The sequence below is a fragment of the Myotis myotis genome, unplaced genomic scaffold (genome assembly GCF_014108235.1).
Source record: "Myotis myotis isolate mMyoMyo1 unplaced genomic scaffold, mMyoMyo1.p scaffold_m19_p_3, whole genome shotgun sequence".
Taxonomy (NCBI): Eukaryota; Metazoa; Chordata; class Mammalia; order Chiroptera; family Vespertilionidae; genus Myotis; species Myotis myotis.
The window spans coordinates 27,356,982-27,382,384 of record NW_023416335.1 but is presented as its reverse complement, the minus strand read 5'-3'; the positions used below and the strand labels follow the sequence as shown (position 1 = coordinate 27,382,384).

Sequence of the window (25,403 nt, the reverse complement as noted above, 5' to 3'; positions counted from 1 at the left end):
CGAAGGCTGTGTGGAGATGGCAAAGGACATGTAATGGAGCTGTGGTGGCCTCGTGGAAGTGGGTCCATGGCCATGTGGAGACGGCAAAGAACATGTAATGGAGCTGTGGTGGCCTCGTGGAAGTGGGTCCATGGCCATGTGGAGACGGCAAAGAACATGTAATGGAGCTGTGGTGGCCTCGTGGAAGTGGGTCCATGGCCATGTGGAGACGGCAAAGAACATGTAATGGAGCTGTGGTGGCCTCGTGGAAGTGGGTCCATGGCCATGTGGAGACGGCAAAGAACATGTAATGGAGCTGTGGTGGCCTCGTGGAAGTGGGACCATGGCCATGCTACTCTGACTTCTCGCTTTTCTAGCAGCGACAGGACGAATGCTGTACCCCCTACCTCTCCTCCTCCTCTCCACCCAAGAAACTTCTGAGCTGCAAGCCAATGAAATTCAGCCATGGGGATAACTTTGAATGTGTTCTTTCTTTATTAAGAAAATGAATCACGCCCTAGCCGGCTTGTCTCAGTGGATGGAGTGGAGCGTTGGCCTGCGGACTGAAGGGTACCAGGTTTGATTCAGGCCAAGGGTACATGCCTGGGTTGTGGGCTTGATCCCCAGTAGGGGGTGTGTACAGGCAGCCGATAAATGATTCTCTCTCATCATTGATGTTTCTATCTCTCTCTCCTCCCTTCCTCTCTGAAATCAATAAAGAAATATATTTTTAAAAAAGAAAAAGAAAATGAATCACATGCTACCTTTGACACTTTGTTATTAAGAAATTATCTGTGCCTGGCCAGTATGGCTCAGAGTTTGAGCGTCGACCTATGAACCAGGAGGTCATGGTTTGATTCCCGGTCAGGGCACATGCCTGGGTTGTGGGCATAAATAAAATATTTTTATTGATTTCAGAGAGGAAGGGAGAGGGAGAGAGAGATAGAAACATCAATAATGAGAGAATCATTGATTGGTTGCCTCCTGCACGCCCCCTACTGAGAGTCGAGCTCACAACTCAGACATATGCCCTGACAGGGAATTGAACCGTGACCTCCTGGTTCACAGGCTGATGCTCAAACTCTGAACCACTGCAACTGAACTAAAAAGATTTTTTTTTAAAGAAATTATCTGCAACATCTCCCCAAATCCTAACTACACCAGTGTTCTTTGAGAGTGCACTAAAATAGTAATCTTTTTAAAATTAGAACTAGTATATAAAAATTCAAGCATGAATTCCCACAAGCCAGTACAGTTATTTACAAATTATATATATATATACAAGAAGTATTAGTACATTGTGCATATAAAACAAAAATTTGATACAGACATAGAACTTTTAGAAGAATGATATAGAATGAAATATTTTTAAATAATTTTAAATTTATCAGTCAACTTCTTTGCTTCTGCTAACACATGGTATAAATAATAATGGTTTCAGGGAGTCCTATGTTTAAATATACTTCCTTAGTTATGGAATATTAGGCTTGGCACTTTGCTGTACAACCATTTGACATGATATTTCAATTGTTTCAATGACTACATGTCTGAAAAAAAGAATCCTCATGAGGATACACGGACTCAATGAAGAAGTGCCTAATTGGCTGCACTTCTAATCCATGTTGCACATTACAGTAGGTCCTCGGGTTATGTCAGAGATCTGTTCCTACAGTGCGACGTAACGCGATTTTCGCCATAAGTCGGAACCCACCTACATAAGCACCTACCTACATCACTCACATGGAGCACACACACAGCAGGAATGAAGTGAAACAGTAAAAAAAAAATTAAAAAACAATTCCTGACCTTTACTTGTGGTAAATAAATAATAAAAAGCATAAAGCACATATGTGCAGACGTTGAAATGACAGAACTTTTTTTTTTATAAATAAATGGGAGATGGCGACATAACCATGAAACGACGTACATCGACTCTGACGTTAACCCGAGGACTGCCTGTATTCAACCCCATTGACCAACTCTGCATTCTGTCTCAATGGAGGCAGCAAATTTCTATACTCATGAGAAAATCAGTTTTTGCTCCAGACTCATTAAACTGTGTTGAATTTGAAGAATTTTAACAAATGGTCTAACCCCGTGGTCGGCAAACTGTGGCTCGCGAGCCACATGCAGCTCTTTGGCCCCTTGAGTGTGGCTCTTCCTAAGCCTTAGGAGTACCCTAATTAAGTTAATAACAATGTACCCACCTATATAGTTTAAGTTTAAAAACTTTGGCTCTCAAAAGAAATTTCAATCGTTGTACTGTTGATATTTGGCTCTGTTCACTAATGAGTTTGCCGACCACTGGTCTAACCAACTGAAACCCTTTGCGTGGAGTTTTGTTTTTTTGTTTGTTTTTTTTTAGCATATTTTTATTAATTTCAGAGAGGAAGGCAGAGGGAGAGAAAGAGATAGAATATCAATGATGGGAATCATTGATTGGCTGCCTCCTGCACACCCCATACTGGGGATCAAGCCTACAGCCTGGGCATGTGCCCTGACTGGAAATCGAACAGTGACTTCCTGGTTCATAGGTCGACGCTCAACCACTGAGCCATGCCAGCTAGGCTGCATGGAGTATTTAAAAACTATATTTCCAAGTTAATTTTTAAGTCAAACTTCTTTTTTTAAAAATAAATGACACATCATTCTTAGCAACAAAACTGCATAATAAAATAACATTTCTGAACATTCATTTGTGAAATGTTTTTTCTTCAGACACATTCCTTTGGAAAGGTAGCTGCTTCCTCACTCAATGTCAAAATATCATTAGTGAATAAAAATATAAATTTAAAAATTATTAGTGAGGTTTTACCTTGCAAGGGGCTGACTGTCTTAACACTGTTGAAAAGATCTGCTCAGTAGCATACTATTGAAGGCCATTTCTTCTCACAGAGAAGATCCACACATTTTGTAAAACTAATCTCTTAGAAAACCTTGGCATCTCTTTAGTGCTTGGCCCTGAGGTAACTGGCAAATCTGTGTGTTACAAAAAGAGTTTCAGGGTCACTTCCCATCTCCTTACAAAGTATAAATATTTCACGAGCTACAATACTAAATTGACACCTTTGCTTCCACTCAGACTGCGGAAGGCCACGCAGAAATGTTACTCCCACCTGGAAGTGAGAACAACCCAGATCCTCTACACAGTCATAGGCAAGGGGTGCCCACGCAGATGTTGCCCTCGGTGGAGCAGTGGGGTGGAAACCTCCAAGCAAAAGAAGGAGACAATGTGTAAAGGCCGTGTGGGGGTGGGACGAGAGTCCATAGCACCTGTGTGTCCAGGACGCAAGGAGAACCTGCAGCCCCTGCTCCAGCGATCTGTGATGGGAGGAAGATTAGGAAAGCGCAGGACAGCTAGCAAAGAGGTTGCCCCCAGACAGGAACAATGGCCTGCTGAGATTGAGAGTGTAGCAGCAGAGGCCATAAAATCGTGAGGACCCCCGCACCTTCTTTAGGGGCAGGAGAGCTGAGGGACCCCCAGCCCTCAGGTGCAGCCATGTGGGGCCTGCTGAGGTCTGAGGGCAGGGAGCAAACACCCTGTCCTGAGTACAAAGTAGAGGCATTTTCTATGGGGGGGAAGGGGAGATTGGCAGCTCCCCAGTGCAGGGGCAGGTGAAGGTACAGGTAGGTACAGGAACAAGATAAAATCTGAGGATAAGGCAGCAGAACTGAGATTAACCCCACAGCCACTTCGATGAAGGAGAAAGCTCTGACCTAGCCCTCAGATAACTGTAAGCCTCTGTAGACTGAATCTAACTAAATTAACCAGGAAGCCCAAATCTAGCTCAACTACAGAGTAAGTTGACTCAACCCACTGCAACACAGACTGAGAGAGGAAAAGGCCCTGTACACGGTGAGAATATCATTTACTCCCGTTTCTACAATTATTTTATTTTTTCCGCTTTATTGAGGTATAATTGACAATGAAAGTATAGGATATTTAAAGCGTACATTGTAATCACTTGATACATATAAGCATCATGAAAGAATTCCCCCATCTAGTTCACTTACACATCCATCACCTTACATATTTATCATTTTTAATGTCTACTGTTCTTTTACACAGAAAAAATGACTGTGGAAGTCAATAAAAATTTACAAGACACATCAAAAAGCAAGAATATTACCCCACCAACAGGAGAAAAAATAGTCCATAGAACCAAACAAGAAAATGAATCAGATATTGGAATTTCAGAGAAAAACTTTATGACAAATATGTTAAAAAAAAAAACAACAACTAGAAAAACAGGAGGATATTATCCATGAACAGAACCAAATAGAAATGCTAGAAATAAAAAATATGATATCAGAGAAGAACCCTCCTTCTGGGCTTATTTGCAGACTGGAAGCAACAGAGCAAACAATCCGTGAACTTGAAGACATGTGAATAGAAATTATCCAAGCAGAAGCATAAGGGGAAAATAGAGTAGGGACAGAGGTTGGAGATTCTAAGACTTCTGGGTAAATATTAACAGCCCAACATACATGTAATGTAACTGGAATTCCAGTAAGAGAGAAATTGGAGCATAATAAAAATGTCTGAAGAAATAATGACAAAATAATAGAGAACCTGAATCCAAGAAGCTTGTAAACCCAAAGTAGGAAAAATACAAAGAAAACCCTCCAAGGCACATCAATCAAACTGTTAAAAATCAGAGATAAAGAGTAAATCTGGAAACAGCTCCCTCCCCTGACACACACCAAAAAACATAGTATATATAGGAGAACAAAGATAAAAATAACCACTGACTTCTTATCTGAAATAAAGGAGGACAGAAGATGAGGAAACATGATGTTCAGTGATGAACGTGTCAACCTAGATTTCTATACTTAGCTAAAACATTCTTCAAAAAATGAAAGCACATCAAAGAGCAGCCACTGTCCCTCCAAGAGTCATGGAACCCTCCCTGGCCCCCACACCTCTTTTCTCTTGGGACAACTCATGACAGTGTATGACTTGTGTCCTAACAGACTGCGTCACATCACCAGCATCCCTCTGTATTTTAAATAATAATAAAGTATGCCTTCCATTTTTTTTTTTTTAAGTTGAAAAATAATACAAGTTCCAGACTAGAAGGAGCAGGGTGTTCCATTGGGGGGGCTGGGTCCTGCATCACCTGTTGGGGAAAAATGCAGGCTATCAGTCTCTCCAGTGTCCCTCGGGGTGACAGGGTCAGATTAGCAATGGAAACCTCACATGAGACAAGACAGTCTGAAACTTTTGTCAGCAACATTCATCTCTGCCCCAGGCAAGTTGCTTTGTGATATTCCCTTGCAGCATTTTTATTAAAATCTTAAGCCCGTAATAAAGGCAGATAAATACAAATTTATTTCTCTTCTTGAAGAGACACCTGGTAACATGTCTACAAAACAATATCTATAATCACTTAGCCAAATTTCCATACCATTTGACTCAATTTTCTGGAAAGCAGAGGTGTATTTCCAGAGTGCAAAGAGACATGTACAATTCACGCCACTCTCCTTCCTCTCCTCCTAGAGCCCGCACCACCCTCACTGAGCTTGGAGATGTGCTTCTGAACAGGGCAGAGGCTAGGCTGGGTGGCCCAGGGTGCTGAACCCCTACTCTCTTCCCCAGCAAAGCAGGAGGAGGCTGGAGTGGCAGTGCCTTCCTAACACCTCCTCCAGGCAGCCTGCCAGCATGGTGGGAGGAGCTGGGCTGGTGGGAGGAACAGCCCCATTGAGGCTGGCCTTAATGGCTGGTGTAGGGCCAAACAGGCTTTGGTGGCCTGCCCTCACTGGGCCAGGTGACCTCAGGCCACTTTTCCTCCTGGACCTGGATCTCCTCAAATTACACAGGCCCAAAAACACCCTGCTGGGTGGCTGTGCAGGTAAAGGTAAACTGTAGGAGGTACCTGGTGAGCATCAGGTGCTGTGACTATTATGATAACAGTCCCTCCTGCCGAGAGACCGCTACAACAAAACAAGGGTGAGGCAAGCATGCTGGGAAACCATGGGGCAAAGGTCTCAGGTGAGGCTAGGGCCCCAAGGGACACACCTGCCAGGTGACCTTAGAGGTCTTCAGAACCGTAGTTATGGGCATTGATCCAACAGGTTCTTAGATCCCAGAGCCAGGGTGCAGGCTCCCAGTGAAACTGACCTAGCCCAGATGGGCCACACTCAGGCCTCACTGACTTGCAAAGAAGCTCACAAAACAGTCTCCCAGACATATAAAGAACTCTTACAAACCAGTAACAAGATGGCAAAGAACCCTTCAAAAAGTACAAAAGATAGAAACCGTAATCAAAAAATGAGAATATTCAAATAACCAGTAAAATATTTAAAAATATCCAACCTCATCAATATTTAATAAATATAAATTAAAGCCACAACATACCATCATATAGCAGCCAGATTTGGCCAACCTTTGGCAATGCCAAGTGTTCCAGGACACTGTGCAAGAACTTTCAAGCACTAGGGGTAGGAATGACATTTGGCACATTTTGTAAAGTAGTTTGGCACTATGCAGTAAAGTTGAAGTTATCCTATGACCTAGCAACTCCACTCCTGGTATTTACGCTAGAAAAACTCCTGCATATGAGCCCAAAGAAACATATTCAAGAATGTTCACATCAGCATTGTTTGTAATAACTAAAAATTGCAAATAATCCAAACATCCATTAATATAGATTGGCTGAGTAAAATGTGGTATGATAAAAACATTTGATACAGGCATACCTCAAAGATATTGCGGGTTCGTTTCCAGAACAACCACAATTAAGCAAACAGTGTAATAAAGCGAGTCACATGAATTTTTTTTTATTTCCTACTGCATGTAAAAGTTGTTTATACTGTAGTCTATTAAGTGTGCAATGGCCTTATGTCTAATAAAACAATGTACATACCTTAAAAAATACTTTGCCAAAAAATGCTAACCAGCATCTGAGCCTTCAGCAAGTCATAATCTTTTTTGCTGGTGAGGGTCTTACCTTCAATTTGTGAAAAACGCAGTATCAGTTGAGTGCAATAAAGCAAAGCACAATAAAGGAGGTGTGCCTGTAGTTAACAGCAATGAGTGAACTTCAGTTACAGCTGGAGCTATCTATCAGTTAGTTATTAACACACTTAAATTATAAGGATCAACAGGATCCCCATATAAAATGTTGAAATAAATATTTCACTAATAATCTATTGTTAGGAGTGCATACATAGGTGATAATTTTTTTTTTTTAAGCAAGAGAGTGACGCCACAAAAGCCAGGTGACTTACCTGCACAGAGGGAGCAGGAAATAGAATCAGGAAGAGTCAAAAGGGAGCTCTAGGTTACTGGTCATATTCTACATTTCATACCAGCAGGTAGAACATTGGATGGCTTCTGGCTTTATATTTAATCTTTCAACTCTACATGTCTTAAATACATTCAAAATTTAATTATGTAGGAAATATCCATGGAACCCAAAGTTGTTTCTTTAAAAAATAAAAAAACAAAACACCAATAAAACTTACCAACTAGAACCCCAATGAAATAGCTCTTGTCAAAATCATCTTCTCACCAAATGCAATGATCAGTTCTCTTATCATAATCGAACTCTGGCTTTCAGCAAGCTAAAGAGTTGACCATTGATTTCTTGCAACACTGTTCTCTTGGTCACCTGTGACACCACATGCCTGCTCAGCCTCTAAATGTTGGAGGAACTTCAAACCTGGTCCTGAATCCTCTTCTCTGTAGTTTCTTCAGGGTCAATCTCATTGAATCCCATGCCTTCAAATACTACCTATGCTGATGATTCCCAAACGAGTATCTCTAGCCCTAGCCTCTCCCCTAAAATCCTGGACTCATAAATCTGTTCCTCTTGCTCACCTGGGCGGCCAGCCACCCTCAGGTCTACAGCACTCTTCTGGGAAGACCGGGATAGGAGGCCTCTCAACGCTACTTGTAGCTACAGCCACAAGCAGCCCGTGTTCACCGTGGCCCACAGCCCAGCCCACAGCTTCAGCTGTCCACACGGCCCACAGGTGGGGCAGTTTCTGGCAACACCTGACCTTTTACATAGACTTTGTGCCTCCTGATTCGGTTGGAATGTGACTATGGCTATTTGATGAAATGCTCTTTTCCTAATAAGTGGCATTTTCAAGTTGGCTGTACCCTTCTGTCTGTATGTTCAAGTCTGGAGGACACATTCTCCAAAGGAATAGGGAAATCACAACGCCATGAATTCTCCTGGTGTGGATACTCGAGGAGAAAAGGAAGGCCTACTCCCCTCTTCAGCCACACCTATTAACGCAGCAGGACATGAGAGAGGCAAGTCCTTCCACCCTGAGGATAACTGTGCCCTCGGCCACAGTAACTGAACTTCCTGGGCAAGAGGCATCCTCCATGACAGAAAATCTAGGCTGAAGCTTACCTGAGCTGCCCAGGACAAGAGCCTTCACTCTACCAGACCATAAGAGCACCATTTATCCAGTTAACTGCCACGTGTCCAAGACAGAAACCATCCCCCACGTCACAATATTTTGAATTTAATTAAAAAAATCAATTTGCAATGAGTATTATAAAAATTAATATATTACTCACAATTCAGGTGTTCTCGAATATTTTCAGCTGAAAATTCTCAACAAAAATGATTTTAAAGTTGGTCAGGGCTGCCACTTAGGGAAAACATATTTTTTTAATAGACGCACGTGGCGTGTGGGGAAGGTCCACCGCTTACGTCTACATACGCTTATGGTGTACAATCATGAGCCAGACCCTATGCGTGCATTAGCTCTACTAGGTGTACCAGTTAATAATGCGAATTTTTTTCAATAGATGGAGTTACACATATGTTGATATATATGCGAGTTGATATGTATGATATTTTGTATTGCTAAGCTTCAAAACTTCATATGTCAAATTTTCTGAAGGTGTTAACATCATAGATATTTTTACACTTAAAAATATCAAATTTCGTGCCCAAAAAAGTGCATTTGCAGGAAGGTTTAATTCACTACTTTATTTTGAAGAAAAGTGCTGCTGAAAGCTATTGTATACTTCGGGAAGCTTATGGTAAACATGCTCCATCTCAAGATACTTGTGAACACTGGTTTAAACACTTTAAAAGTGATGATTTCAATGTGAAAGACAAAGAACGTTCAGGTCAACCGAAAAAGTTTGAAGACCAACAATTACAAGCATTACTGGATGAAGATGCATGTCAAACTCAAAAACAACTTGCAGAAAGACTGTTGCTCAGCAAACAATTTCTGATCATTTACAAGCAATGGGAAAGATTTTAAAGCAGTGGTTCTCAACCTTCCTAATGCCGCGACCCTTTAATACAGTTCCTCATGTTGGGGTGACCCCCAAATTCATTGTTACAAATTGAACATAATTAAAGCATAGTGATTAATCACAAAAACAATATGTAATTATATATGTGTTTTCCGATGGTGTTAGGTGACCCCGGTGAAAGGGTCGTTCGACCCCCAAAGGGGTAGCGACCCACAGGTTGAGAACTGCTGTTTTAAAGGAAGGAAAATAAGTGCCACATCAACTGAACGAAAGACAAATGGAAAACTGAAAAGTCATCAGTAAAATGTTGCTTCAACGGCACAAAAGTCTTTTTTGCATCGAATTGTGACTGGTGATGAAAAGTGGATTTATATTGAGAATCCCAAATGCACAAAATCATGGGTTGATCGAGGTCAACCATCAACATCGACTGCAAGGCCAAATCGCTTCGGAAAGAAGACAATGCTCTGCATTTGGTGGGATCAGGAAGGTGTGGTGTTAGAAGGTATGAGCTTCTAAAACCAGGTGAAACCGTTAATATTGATCGTTACCAACAACAAATAATTTGAACCATGCTTTGAACATGAAACAACCAGAATGTGCCAGAAGACACAGCACAGTAATTTTCCCTTCATGATAACGCACCACCATCACACACTTTAAAACCAGTTAAAGACACATTAAAAGATCTTGCCTGGGAAGTATTAACCCACCCGCCGTATTCACTAGACCTTGCGCCTTCAGATTACCACTTGTTCTGATGGATGGCACACGCACTTTCTGAGCAGCACTTCAAAATGTATGAATTGGGTCTCTGAATTGTTTGCCTCAAAACAAGAAAAGTTCTATTGGGACGGTATCCACAAATTACCTAAAGATGTGTAGCTAGCGATGGACATTACTTTGAATAAAGCACTTGGGTCTCTGAATTGTTTGCCTCAAAACAAGAAAAGTTCTATTGGGACGGTATCCACAAATTACCTAAAGATGTGTAGCTAGCGATGGACATTACTTTGAATAAAGCACTTTTGATGTTTCTCTTGAAATTATCGTGTTTTCTTTGATTACAAAATCCGCGTAATTAACCAGTACACCTAGTAATCTTTACAACCCTGAAAGGTAAGAATGATTACCTTTCTTTGGATGAAGTGACCCTCCAGGGCTGCTTCACCCACTGTGGTGGGTCTTCACATCTCCCACTCACCAAACCCTTTGCTGATTCTGGATGATGGGACCCTGCTCTGTGACAGGCCTGCCTGTCCATTAGTGACTTCTCCAGTGAGTCTGCAATGAGTTCTTCCAAAGCCTCATGTCACCATCATCCCTGGACTGCCCTGACCTCTGTGTCCACATCTCCATCTCCCAGACCCACAGTTCTGTTCTGAGTGAGACCTGCATCCTGGCCCTGCCAGGACTGTCCTGGTTCCACAGAGGGGGTCCCCTTCTCAGAAGCTCCTGTATAACCCACAAATCTGGCCTGATTGCTTGATGGCCCCTAAGTTCAGATGGAGTTTTAATCCCCAAAGTAGAATTGTCTAGAATGGTTTCTACTGAGAATTAATCTCTGAAAAAAACTTCAAATACAAGCAAGCTCCACGGTCAAAACACTTTGGGCAATTTCTCTTGAAGACTGTAGTACACATTCCATTTCTGAGAAGCTTTGCATCGGGAAAGCTGCTTCAAGTTTCTGCTTTTACGAATTTCTTAACTAAATAAAATGTATATCCTAAGAAGTTCTGACCTTCACCACGGATTCCTTTCTAAATAGCCAGGACTCCACAGGAATCAGATGCGGATATCAGATAACTAAAAGGGTATATAGTCATCCCCAGTATCTGTGGGAGATTGGTTCTAGACCCCACACTCATACCCAAATCCGAGGACGCTTAAGTTGCATACATAAAATGGCGTAATATTTGCATATATCTACGCACATTCCCTGTACACTTTTAATCAGCTCTAGATTACTTAGAATACCTAACATAAATGTTATGTAAATAACTTATACTGTATTGTGTAGGGAATGACAAGAAAAATCTGTACATGTTCAGTGCAGACACAACCATGGAGGCCTAACTACACATCAGCAACAGCATGACTTTTTTTATTTTTGATATTTTTGATCTGTGATTTGTTGAACCTGCAGATGCAGAACTCACAGCTATGAAAGGTCACCTATATCATGTAAATACTGGGTGGGTAATATTCCCTTTGACTCTACACTGAAACTTACACATTGTCTAATTTGTTAGTTTTGCTGACAAAATAATTCATATACTGAAGCAATCAAATCGAACTCTGTCAATCCCTGCCCCCAAAACTTGGCAAGTGGACTGTGTCCCATAGACTCCTCAAGAAAGAACCAATATGTGTGAAAGATAATTGCTTTTAATTTTCTAAGTTTTCACTTATGCAACATAATAAAGGCAGATTTATGTGACTTAATATGACATTTTTACAAAAACATTTCCCTCCAACATCTGATCAGTAGTATATAAATATTTACAATGAAAAAATAGGCAAGGAAAAAGGAAACCTTCATTATTCAAGTCAATTTCTTCCCAATGCTTATCAGAATTTTGAAAATAAAATACTTCATTAACCTTCTAGTCATCCATATTTACACTTCAGCCAATGGTTTCAAAAAATCTAGGTTTAAGGATGTTTTTGTTCCACATCACTCTTACTTTGTTCTACACTATTTTAGCAGTCATCCGAAAGCGCAAATTAAATATAAAAAATGTAAACTTTGTAAAGAATAAACATGTAAATGCACTAAGATATAAAGGTTCTTACAGAGGTTAATATTTTACAACACTAAGAAACAAAATAAAATGCTCTATATATTTTCTTAGTAGGGACATTTTGTTTAGATTTAATTTGATTATATTAACAAAAATTGCCTCTAAAGAGGATGTTAAAAAAATACCAATGACATTACCATCTTAACTGATTATATCCATTGCCCTAATGTTCTCTAAAAGAAACTGTGACCTTTTTAAAAAGTGACAAATATAAATTATATCATGAAGAGCTTAAGAAGCCTCAACAAAGTGTGGTATCCTTGAAGTATGAAGACTTTAAAAAATAAATGTGAATAGTGCAAACCAGCCTATTTAATTTAGTGCTATTACAAACATCTTCAACTCCATTGTATAAAAAACATGACTTTGATTCTACCAGATGCCATGCCTTTAAAACACTGAAGAATTTGTGGGCAGAAATGGTGGGTGCCCGCAGCATGCCAGTTGCCTTGAGAATTTAAATGTGAATATTAATGTCAAATAATGCAGTTAATAGCATTTGCAGCTCCCTAACCCGGTAGGAAACAGTCAGGTGTGGGAACTGCGCCGCCCCCTGGTGCCCAGGGACACGCGAAGTCTTGGCTCTCTGGCTTTATAATGCTCATTAAAGTCCAACCTGAAGCTAAGAAACCGCAGACTTTCATCAGAACTGGTCATCAGCAACACCAAAAACTGCTGCACAATCCCCTAAAAAGAAACAAAAAGAGTAAAATATTCTTTTCAGAAAGGAACTATCCACAAAACACGCCCCCGCCTCCGCACCCCCCAATGTATTCCCACATGGGGTCAATTTTTCCTTCCAAACATAAACACCACGATGGCAAGTGTCCTGAGTAATGGGAATTGCTCCAGAACCTTGCGGTTTACCCACCTAATGGCACCCACATTAGGAAGAGATGTCCATTTTACAAATACAAATTAGCAACCAATAAATTTTATCTAAAAGAACTAACCAACAGATTTTTCCATTTTGCCCCAAGTTCTACAAGAACAATCAAAAGAGCAAAGCAAATGATGTTAAAACATCCTATTCTTTTTACCTTAAAAACTTAGTGTTAAACTTTTCATCTTTCATATGAGTTATACTAGTAAGAGCATTTAATCACAAAGCCCTGCTGAGAAAACAAATTGAGAATATAAAAAATGGATACATGCTCTCAACCATATTTTTAGGGTTCCATCCTAAAGGGTAGGGCAGAATGTGGCTGTATCACCTCCTTTCCAAGGCGGCTCAGTAAAGACAATGTATGTCAGAGTTTACTCAGACTTAAATACAACAAACTGACCCGCTGCTTCTACTAGGGTTGAAGGAGTTACTTAATAAGTACAAACTCCACCCATCAAGTTGCACAACGTGTGGCACAGCTAGCAGACATTTATTTATCAAGGTATGTGCTGTTTTGTCTCCATACTTTCAGGTTTGGGAAAGTACTTGTCTGCAGAGAAAAAGTCACTGAAACACCCCCATACTTGTCAATCCTTCCTAAACTCTAACAGCTGCCACTTTCCCTCTCCTTGCTTCTGGAGAGCTATATGTGTGGAGACTCATATATATTATGCAAAGTAATTTTATATTTGAACAAGCATATAGTGTGCATGTGTGTGAATATCACTTTGTCTTTTTAGATGACTGAAGACTTACAAGAAAGTTCTTAAGGGATTATACTGCTAAAAATATAAAAACGTCTGTCCAGCTGGTGTGGCTTAGTGGTTGAGTGTCGACCTATGAACCAGGAGATCATGGTTTGATTCCCTGTCAGGATGTCAGGATATATGCCCGGGTTGTGGCTCGATTGCCAGTAGGGGGCATGTAGGAGGCAGCCAATCACTAATTCTCTCTCATCATTGATGTTTCCCTTTCTCCTTCTCCCTTCCTACCTCTAAAATCAATAAAAAAGTATTTTTAAAAGTATATAATTAAAAAACTAGAGGCCCAGTGCCCGAATTTGTGCACCAGTGGGGTCCCTTGGCCTAGCCTGTGGGATCAGGCCGAAACCGGCTCTCTGACATCCCCTGAGGGGTCCCGGATTGCGAGAGGGCACAGGTCAGGCCGAGGGAACCTATCAGTGCATGATCAGGGCCTGGAAGAGATGCGATAGGCTGGCCACCAGGGAGGGGCCGCAGGAGGGCCCTAGGAAGTGATTGGCCCCTCTCGCTCAGTCCTGATCAGCCGGACCCCAGCAGCAAGCTAACCTCCTGGTCGGAGTGTCTGTCCCCTGGTGGTCAGTGCACATCATAGCTACTGGTCGACTGTCTGCCCCCTGGTGGTCAGTGCACATCATAGTGACTGGGCGACCTGTTGATTGTCTGCCCCCTGGTAGTCAGTGCACGTCATAGCAAGCAGTTGAGCGGCCTTAGCATATCATTAGCATATTACACTTTAATTGTTTGAACAGATGACCAGACGACCAGACACTTAGCATATTAGGCTTTTATTAGATAGGATAATAAATGTCTAATCACTATATTGTACACCTGAAATTAACAACATAATATTGTATGTCCACTGTAAGTGAAAAATAAAAATCTTAACAATATACAGTGATTTCTTGTTGAGTGATGAATTATGATGGTGTGTGAAGGTCACTAAAGGGATCCTGAGGAATATTTCTTTCTACAGGTTTGAGGCTCTGCATGTTTATTCATAAGCAGTTTATTCATAATGACTGTTAATGCCCTACCATTTCATACCTATACAAAGAGAAAAGAAAAGGACTTTTTTTCTGATAAAGAAAAGCAATCATGTGAATGGTAATGATTTACAGAGATTAAGTCTGTAATAGGGGTAACACTAGGGATTATACTGATGAAGATTACTTTTTTTAAAAATGTACAAACTCTATCAGGAAAATGTGTAACCATCACTGTCCCTTTTAGAAATGAGCACATGGACACATTTTTAAGTTATATACTACTCCTTTGCAACTGTACAACTCTCTCAATTAATAGTATCCTACCTACTAATAGACAAACAGGGTAATTGACCGTACCTTCGCTACACCTCCCACTGGCTAATCAGCGTGATATGCAAATTAACTGCCAACAAAGATGGCAGTTAATTTGCATACGTAGGCTCCAAGCGGCAGAGTGAAGACTGAAGGTGGGCTGGAGCCACGAAGACGGAAGACGGAAGGCGGCTCCAGCCGGAGCAAAGGCCTGGGTCCCGGGTGCCGGAGGAAAACCGGTGCCAGCAGCCAGGAGAAGGGAAGGCCTATTGCACGAATCTCTTCATGCAACAGGCCTCTAGTAGAACTAATAATTAGGAATCCATTTTTAAGAACCATGAATACATACTATATGTACAATACACTGGGTAAAGAAAGCATTTAATTATCAAAACACTACCCAACAAAAATGTCTGTATGAACATAAACCAGTCATTACTACCACTTATGAAACATGTTTCCAACAAAATGCAATAGTAGGCTAACGCCAGAGTAAGAGCACTTGCAAAAGGGACACATTTTCCCCTTAGATATACTCAAGAAAAATATAAAACTCAAAGCTATGAAGATCGCAGGAAGCACACTATATGCCTATGGTACAATGTGGTGATGCTTCATTTTAAGTTTTGAACCACATGACTATCATAGCACACAAAAATGTAATTTTTAAAAGTTTGATTTGCCTTTCTAATTAGTTATTAGCAACCAAATGGAAAAATTCTTCATGAAAATCTTTTCCTCTGTATTTTCAACATGAAAATCACACTGAAAAACAGATGAAATTAGAAACCAAACCCACAAAATAGAAATATGGACTCTGTAGACCAGCTTCCCTCATCAGCAACTTCAGACCTGTTCTCCCTGAGCTCAGCCCCCTGGCTGCCTGGCAGCTCCTTGCACTTACGATCCTGATGTACCTCCCTGTGCACTTCTCTCCAGGTCTGAGCTGCAGAGATGCATGCTGGTCTTCTCAGAGCAGCCACCCTTTCCTGCCCCCCGACACTGATAACACTAGAACCACCCAGACAGGGGTTCTCAGACCTGGCTGCACCAAAGGTCACAGCCAAGGTTGGGAACCACTGTGGGTGCTACTCACTACTACATTGATTGAAATAATTCCTTCCTAGTCATTTTGACAGCCAACTGTCCATTACAGAAAATGAGCAATGTGATTTGGACAGCATTTTGTTACTCTAATACAGTGATGGCGAACCTTTTGAGCTCGGCGTGTCAGCATTTTGAAAAACCCTGACTTAACTCTGGTGCCGTGTCACATATAGAAATTTTTTTATATTTGCAACCATAGTAAAACAAAGATTTATATTTCTGATATTTATTTTATATACTTAAATGCCATTTAACAAAGAAAAATCAACCAAAAAAATGAGTTCATGTGTCACCTCTGACATGCGTGTCATAGGTTCGCCATCACTGCTCTAATATGTACCTGGTAGAAATGCGTCAATATTCGCAACTGGGAACACATTTTTGGTATAGACTCTTGAAATTCTTGAATCCTCTTGTTCTCCTCCTCTTCCTCTGCTGCTGTCACTCCCCACTGACCCTGAAGAGTCAGAAGTACCAAATTAAATTGAAATCTAGATGGAAGATATTGTTAGTGTAGGGCTGAGAAGAAATGTCAGGAGTGGGGTGGGGGGGTGCTTTCTACGTCCCTCTGTACTACTAAAAACTTCTATAATAATTTTCTGATGCCAAATTATTCTTTTGCTTACTTTATCCCCAATTAATAATGTACCTTGGAAATATATCAATACATATGAGCAAATACAGAATTCCTTCATTGTTTTAAATAACTACAGTATTATACTTTAGAACATGTAACAATTTAGATAATTTGTCACAAACAAATCTTTTGCTATTACTAACAATACTGTAATAAACAGCCTTGTATCTTTCCATCACTTTGCATATACATAAAAGTGGAACCAGATGGTTCAAAGACTGGCACCCCTTAGACCAGCAGTTCTCAACCTGTGGGTCACGACCCCTTTGGCGGTCGCCTAAGACCATCCTGCATATCAGATGTTTACATTACAATTCATAATAGTTAGCAATATTACAGTTATGAAGTAGCAACGAAAATAATTTTATGGTTGGGTCACAACATGAGGAACTGTATTTAAAGGGCCAGAAGGTTGAGAACCACTGCCTTAGACCTTGCTGAGAGTGAAGCAGGCAGAACCAGCTTCCATCAGACTCAGGATTTATTACTCTCAGCAATCACAGGGTTCTGAGATCTTGTTATGAGTCGTCTTGCATAATCTCTTTAAAACGTCATTGGACCTTAGGTCTAAATGATTGCTTCATAAGTTACTTTGCCTAATGAATTTAAATAAATTCTCAGCTTTTAGATCTTCTCTTGTATCCATCCCTAAGCATATCTGAATAAAATACATTGAATAAATCTTATTATGTAGATCTTGTTCTACTCCAGCACTGATGGTTAACAGTCTGGAGAGAGAATCGTCACTCCCCACACAACTGGCAGCCATCCTATTATCAGAGTATGAAAATCCTAAAGACTGGTTTTTGTAGATTTACATAGTTTAGTAATTTTCCAGAAGAGCAAATTCTCTGGAGCATCTGGGCAGTTTTAAACATCACAGTAGTGGCTAGCATTTACTGAATAACTATTAAACACTAAATAATTGACATATTATTACCACATGTAAATAAGTAACTCACTCCTATTTTACAAAAAGGAAGCTATGTCTTAGAGAAGTCAGTCAAGTCACCACAAGGCACAGAGCCCGTGATTTGGAGTTGGGGTTGAACTTCAGTCTGTCTGGTGTCTAGGTGTGGCTCTCAGTGCATGCAAACACTGACATTTCATAATCACAGACAACCACACCTGGCAAAAAAACAATGAAGCAACTACTCTGTTTCTAAAATATCCAGAAGAAATAATTTGTGTAAAATTATAAAGTTGTAAAATTTTCAAGGTAAACATGATCCTCTATCACTAATTTTAAGGCAACAAATACTCAAAATAAAACTAATCAAGATATATTAACCAAAATAATTCTGTCACCAACCCAAGAATAAGCATCTTTAAAAAATAAAAGATTATACAAATTATGTCAAATACAAAAAATCTCATAAACAGCCAAACTTGATCAATAAATCTTCATAATTCAAGGTCATGGAGGACACAAAATACTTTAGTGAGGTCACTGAAAAGAGCCAATGTATAGAAATTTGGTTCCCATAAGTATATATGAATCCACAGCTTCAAACAGAAAACAATGCAGAGTCAGGTACCACTCTGATACGGCAGCAACATATAGATATCAGCACCTCGACACTTACTAATGAAAAGTGGCAAGAGATTTGTGATTCTTGTGAAAACTGTCACCTTTATTTCTTAAAGCATGATGGTAGTGATGGTGACCTCTTCCTTTAAAACAGCTCTTCCTCAGGACTCCAAATGTGGATGTGAGCACAGTCTCAGCTTTAGGAGCATTTCAGCATGAAAACTATTTGTTTTATTTGTTATTATAATGGCAATACGTTCATTATTTAAACTAATAAATCCACTAGTATAAAAACCATACCTCAGCTTCACGCTGCTTCTTTTTCTCTTCAAACTGTAACCGTCTCTGCAGCTCTTCCAGGGCAGCTCTGTATATCGCATCCTGAGTATTCTGAAGTTCAATGATTTGATCAAACACGGCTCTAAGCTGGTTTAAAAGTGCCTAAAGAGATGACATTTTTTTTTTTATGAATACAGCCCCAACATACTAAGTTTTCCAAATAAAATATTGATAATTAGTAATAAGATACTATAAAACAAGGTACCAACTCACATTCTCAAAATGCTCATTAGTTGTTCATTCATTCATTATCAAACATTTACTGAACACCTACTATGTAGCAGCACCATACCAGGTCCTGGCAAAATCCCATAGTAGTTCTGTATCATCATAGCAACACCAGTATGACATACCCCAAGCTCTCTATGCAAATTACCTCCATTCCCACAAAAACCTTACAAACTTGAAGTGCTAACCCGAGTGTCAAAATTACTAGTAAGTGGTTGAGTTAGGAGCTGGACTATTCTACAGTTCAGAAAGGAAAGGGATGGAAAATACTTCAAGGGTTATTCTTTCTCCTAGGGCAGCACGGAAGAAGAGATAGAATGAGACCTACAGCACAAAATCATTTACGTAAATAAACACTATGTCCATGCAAAATTATATATACATATATATATGCACAAGGTTATATAGCAAACACACTGACACGGGTGCCAATGGTGTGAATGGGTCAGGGGAACCTAACGAACATGAGTGCTCTTTCCTGGACTGACAGCACCATGTGCCACAACTAAAGAGAATCAATTCTATCCTTGGCCATCTCAGACTTTTTTAAAAAACCATTAATAATTTGAGGAGGAAAAAGATCAACTTCAATAGTCAAGGAGAAAAAATTGTGTGTTAAAATTTAACCACCACTTGCCCTAGCTGGTTTGGCTCAGTGGATAGAACGCTGGACTGCGGACTGAAGGGTCCTGGGTTCGATTTTGGGTAAGGGCACATGGTCGGGTTGCGGGCTCAAACCCTAGTGTGAGGCATGCAGGAGGGAGCCAATGATTCTCTCTCATTGTTGTTTCTAACTCTCTCGCCCTCTCCCTTCCTCCCTGACATCAATAAAAATATATTTTAAAAAAAGAAAATGAGCACGGAGCCTGGAGAGCCCTGCATTTTCTCACACCGTTCTTCTGGACTTTCAGACAGGTGCCTGTTTGTTTTGTTCTCACATGCCTTGCTGGGTTTACTTCGTTCAGATATTATCCCTCCACACATCAAAGCCATCACTCATGATTAGTTTTTCTCTTTTGAACAACCACAAGAGAATATTATTACACCTAGGAAATGAATGGACATTATCCCACTCTTTGCCATCTTCACATCCACTTTAGAGCGCATGCTTGTTCCAGCACTATTGTTCCAATTGTATTTACAAACCGTGCGCTGTGAACATTTAACTACTGATAAGATTGTCTTAATCACTACTGTGGGCATCAGGCAACTAAGATTCTCCATTAGACAGGAACTCAAGAAAAGGAGATTATGATCTTTTCTGTTTCTTGTTTCTAAACCACACATCAGCCTTACTCGGGAGTCGGTGTCCAGCAGACACCGGGAGATGATGGTATCCAAGAACACCTCGTGGGCTGCAATGATGTGGTCCAAATCTTGGGCCTGCTGCACTTTGTTCCAAAGTTCATCCCAAGAACATTCAAGCACCTAGGAAATGATATGATACTTAGGGTAAGACTGTGTTCTTCCCAGTATAGTATCTTCCATAAATAATACCATGCAAAGTCATAAGACATGACTTATTTAAACTAAAATCAAGGAATGACTCAAATGTACCTCAAATGTAATGTAATACTGCATCTGGTGAATGAAATGGACCATCTCAGATGCCAGAATGTGACAGTGATGCAGCACGCCAGAGAACTCTGCAAGAGTCAAAGGACTGATGTTAGAGGCCACAGGGAAAAGCACTGAAAATCAACCCCATGCTCTCCGTCCTGTGTATCTACAATATATCTTAAAAAAAAAAAAATTCTTGCTGAAACCGGTTTGGCTCAGTGGATAGAGCATCGGCCTGCGGACTGAAAGGTCCCAGGCTCGAATCCGGTCAAGGGCATGTACCTGGGTTGCGGGCACATCCCCAGTAGGGAGTGTGCAGGAGGCAGCTGATCGATGTTTCTCTCTCATCGATGTTTCTAACTCTCTATCTCTCTCCCTTCCTCTCTGTAAAAAATCAATAAAATATTAAAAAAAAAAATCACTAGCTTTAATTCCTCACCCGTTGAGAAACAACCCTTTCATAATCAATGTCTGTGCCATTCAAGCTAAAAAAAGGATTCAGCTATCTATTCAAGTAGCACTATATTACTTTACAGAATATAAGGAGCTAATAAAGAATGGCATAAAACAAAATAATTGTGCAGGATCTTGAATAAATGCAAGCTCAATTTTATGGCTTCTTTACAATTAATCTCCCTACTGTGCATGAAACAGTTACTATTCCCTAGCTATTTGGAGACAAAAGTGACATTTCCTTAAGGACCCGAATGTGACCTTGTCACCTGAGAGAAAAATGAGCCTTGGAGGGAGCCGACCCTGCTTCTATTCTTTATGAGATTATAAGACCATCAAAAGGCTTGAAGGTCACCACGGAGCAGCCGCTCTCTGCTTGCACTTTTAATTTTTGCTCAAAAACTACCCAAGTATGGTGGGGCACTATTGTACATGAGGATTCAATCAGAGATGGGGCCCTCAGAGGACGACTACATAGATTTAAATAGGGGTCAGACCTGACATATTGTTATAACTCCATATACCTTTAATCAGCTCCCTGGATAAATAATTTGTTGCTGTATGCAGTTATTTGAAATATCATTCTTGTCCCTTCTTCAGACAATAATGTGGAATAAAATATATGAACAGGTGTGAAAAAAATAACAGTCACAATATATACTTTTACAAATACTCCAGAATTAAGTGGCACTGGGGATTTTGCTGGCCTGGTCTAACATGTACTATCTGGCCAGTGAAGAAATAGCACAGCCACCTCAGAAGATCAGCACGTGCTCCAAATACACCTGATCTCTTCCACACCATTAGGAATCCGTACTCCGTGAATATGGCAAATATTCCTCTAAAGAACAGGGTATAAGCTTCGCATTTCATTTGTAAGCCTAGAATGAAGAATGTACTTTATTTTTCACTGAAACTATCAAGTGGGGCTAAGATTTCTAGTCTAATACTCATAGCCTATTTAACCAAAATTACTTTTCAATGTAAAGAGCATAATAAAATGCTGTTTTAAGTGGTATTCATCCGTATTACGGTTTAAGTAAGCTTCTAGAGAAGTAACTCCCATTTACTGCCATTTCAATGGTGACTACCATTTCCATTTTGGATTTTAACCCTGAGCTGGGATGAAAGACTGGATCTTCCCCCCTGGAGCCAGGCAGCCTTACCTGAAACACTGTCTGTTATATGTAAACATGCAACATTTGTGCAGGCGTGCACAGCACATACTGGTCCGCAAGACCTTTCTAGCGTGTGATTTCTTTTAGTGACACAAAGTTATATAAATCTAGATATCATTTATGGAAGTTTTTTTTTTTTAATGCTCTTCATTTTATCACAGAATTCTGGTGGACTTTTTCACAGGGAAACAAATTGAGTAATGTCTTCACAAATCAAACATAATGACACTCAGGTCTCATTGTGATATCCAATGTCTCTGAATCTACCCTCCATTTCCTAAATGAGTATTTCCTAAAATGCACTGCTTTGCATGTATTCACAGTGAACGCCATCAACTTGTTTTCCAGCCTTGTGAATACTGTAGTTTATGCTTATCCACCTTGACATTTTTCTCCCAGAGAAAGTTTAACATCACTGACAAAGCTGTAATTTCTTCATATACTCCTGTAGATTTCTTATGAAAGTATTAAGTAGATTACTCTCACTGCTATCTCTGGGCAACCCTTTACTTACTACAGAAGCATAAAATATTTTTTTCATGGCTACTTTTCACCATCTAGCTCCAAATCAATTTTCTATGCATAATAAAAAGAGCTCAATTACAGGAAAGCTCAAGTTTTTATTGTTTCTTTTAGTCTGTATTTCTTGGGGTCTCCTCTGGAGTTTTTTTCACTGGAGTCGCACTGACAATCAAACCTGCAGTACTTAGATATTTCATTGCATTGGTTTTTAGTAGCAGGTGGCACATTTTTGCTAACATTTTCACATTTCATTTTTGAGCTCCTTGGTAAACCAGAAATATTTTTTCTGGCATTGAGACAGTTTGATAAGTAGACCTGTAGTAATTAACTCATTAATTTGGTTGATAATCTCTGATTTACTTGAGTGTACAATTTCTCCACTACTGATTCATCTTCTAGAATCTTTAATGTCACCCACATTTGGAAATGAAAATGCAACTGAATGGCCATAAAACAAAAACATTTACAGAAACAATCACCATGTAATGTTGGTGTCAACCCAAAATTCATGGCATCCGAGCTCAGCTAATCTCCATGGTGTGGAGAAATCCATTATTTTCCCTTACTCTAAAGCAGCTGTTTAGCCCTCTCAATCCTGAACGCTTTGATCCACCTCCTTCTCTCCACTCCCCCTCCTAGGTCATGTGGAAAAGCAGCCACCAGGTGGGAACTGCCCCCACCACTGGCCACGGAACCCACACACTCATGTGGCAGCAGCACAGCTCCAAAGCTAACCCAGAACCACCTGTGCCCTAAATGTCCTCTTTCTTTCACTCTAGGATTCATCAACCTCTACTTCCTTCTTCCCATCAACATTTAAAACTGCCCTTTAAACAAACAAAACTCTTCAGCAACCAGTTTTTGTGCACAAGTGTCTTTTTGTATTTCTATAGCATCTGGTCTTTCCATGTCAAACAACTTATCACAGTGTATTATAAGCTCTTGTTTAAGTGTGCATCTGGCCCTAAGGGGCAATAAACGTGAAGACCATAAGCACCTTGTGACCACAGGCACCTTGTTTGTCATATCCATCACTGGATACCAAGGAGAGGGGCACAAAGTAGGCCCTCACTATTATTGACTGAATGAGGGACTTAGATCCTCAAAATTAAAGCAGATAGTCTGTATTCTTCTATTTAAACAGATGACTATTTAAACGCATATCCTTTTCAAAGGTTTCCATGAACAAGGCAAATTTAACAACAATGTTAAAATGTGTTCTTTTCTTTTACAGTCTTAAAGTACTACCAAATAATGTTTTCTTTCTTGAAAAATCACATTTTCTTGTGTGAAAATGCATCTTAATGGCACTCTCTTAAAAGAAAACCTCTGAGAATGAGTAGACCTATGGCTGCTGCTCTCAGGATACTGCCTGCTAAAAAGAAATCTGATAAAAGAGTCCACATAATAAAAGTCTAAAATCCCTGCAGCACTACAATTCTTTCTCTTCCCCATGTGAGTAATCAAACACTATATATGCTGTATTTCATAATTTCTCATTGATTCTGAACCCTATTCATAAGATTAAATTCACAATGCATAATTTGGTTCCTTAATTCCTAAAACTTACAATTTAACAACTCACACCTGAAACATCCCTTGAATCTCTTTACCCGGCACCTTGAAAATACATTTAAAACAAGGTTAAAATATAAGTACTTGTGTTTTTATAGTTGACCCACAAAGAACTATATAATTCTAAGACTCCCAAAAACAAAGCAACATTTGCACTGAGTCCAATAAATACAATATATCTCCCACTAGACTAACTAACAGTAGACAGTAGTATATACAAAATCCAGAATGATCATTCTCTAGTTTAAGAGGTATTAGATTCATTTGTAATTCTTTACTGCCCTCTAAAGGTTGTTGAAAGAACTTCAACTTCGATTAAAAAACACAAATGGCTCTGAAAAGATAAAGGACTTGACCATATGGTTTTGGCATTTTCAATGAGAAGCACCTACTCATGTGGAGATGCACCATAAACAGAGCTGCGTGTTGCTAAAAATTAAAAATGTTTCTTGTTTTAAAATACCCTAAGTCATTTTCTTCACAATTTCATAATCACCTCCTCCAACCTATATTTATAATTGATGCTACCATATTTTAAAAAGTGACTTCATCAAATTACCCATCTGATTTATTTCTCAAGGCTAAGGATTCAAAGGACTTGGTAGCATTCTCCACAGCTCTTATATTCAGTATCTCTAATCCTGGTTAAGGTCCTCCTGCAGACATCATCCATCCACTGTATCATCAGGCACGTTGCAACAACTGCACAGAGTGCTCGCCCGAGGCAGTGCTAGCCTATTTACTTTACACAGATTTAATCCTGATAACCCAAATGAGGAAAGTGAGGCAGAAGACGAGAAAATCAGCCTGAGGTCACAGTCTGACAGCACAGCCCGATGCTGGTGTTGTGGGGACTGAGCCGGACAATGCAGCCCAGCATCTGTGCTAACAAACCAAGCACTCAGCTTAATGTCCAGCAGAGAGAACTTCTTATGAATGTATCATTAGTCAGGACTACTGACTCATCCATACATACAAAAGTGAGACAAAAATAAACTTTTAAAGAGAAAATGTCTGTTCATCTTTAAGCTATTTCACTCAGTCTGGAACACTGTCAAGTGTAAAATGCGTCATTATTATATTAACTACCAAGAAAGAAAAATAGCTGTCAATTAAACTAACAAAATGCCATAACACTTCCATGGCAACATGTCACCTATAAGGGAGTTGACCACCTCTCTCGCCCCTACCATGTGCAATTTTATTTTTAATAAAGACCACAAAAAGAGATTATTTTAATACCAATCTTTTGGGAACGTGATCCTTCATTTACACCCTCCCAATATAGAAGGCTGAGAAAGAATATAAACTTA

The 25,403-nt window shown here is 39.9% G+C and overlaps 1 protein-coding gene across 4 annotated transcripts in view; it reads right to left on the bottom strand.

The window, feature by feature from the left end:
* Window positions 1–2,822: 2,822 nt before the first annotated feature.
* Window positions 2,823–25,403, bottom strand: part of TUBGCP3 (tubulin gamma complex associated protein 3) — a 93,528-nt gene continuing 70,947 nt past the window's right edge. For 3 of the 4 annotated variants that reach the window (XM_036297523.1, XM_036297519.1, XM_036297520.1), the window contains 5 exons: window positions 20,360–20,448; window positions 20,099–20,230; window positions 18,536–18,676; window positions 16,408–16,524; window positions 11,580–12,702 (listed from right to left, as the gene is read on the bottom strand). In XM_036297523.1, coding sequence (XP_036153416.1) covers window positions 12,544–12,702; window positions 16,408–16,524; window positions 18,536–18,676; window positions 20,099–20,230; window positions 20,360–20,448 — 638 coding nt within the window. In that variant the 3' untranslated portion in view covers window positions 11,580–12,543. Of the gene's footprint in view, window positions 2,959–11,579; window positions 12,703–16,407; window positions 16,525–18,535; window positions 18,677–20,098; window positions 20,231–20,359; window positions 20,449–25,403 lie in introns of those variants that run through there. The other variant, XM_036297521.1, reaches the window with a different exon arrangement.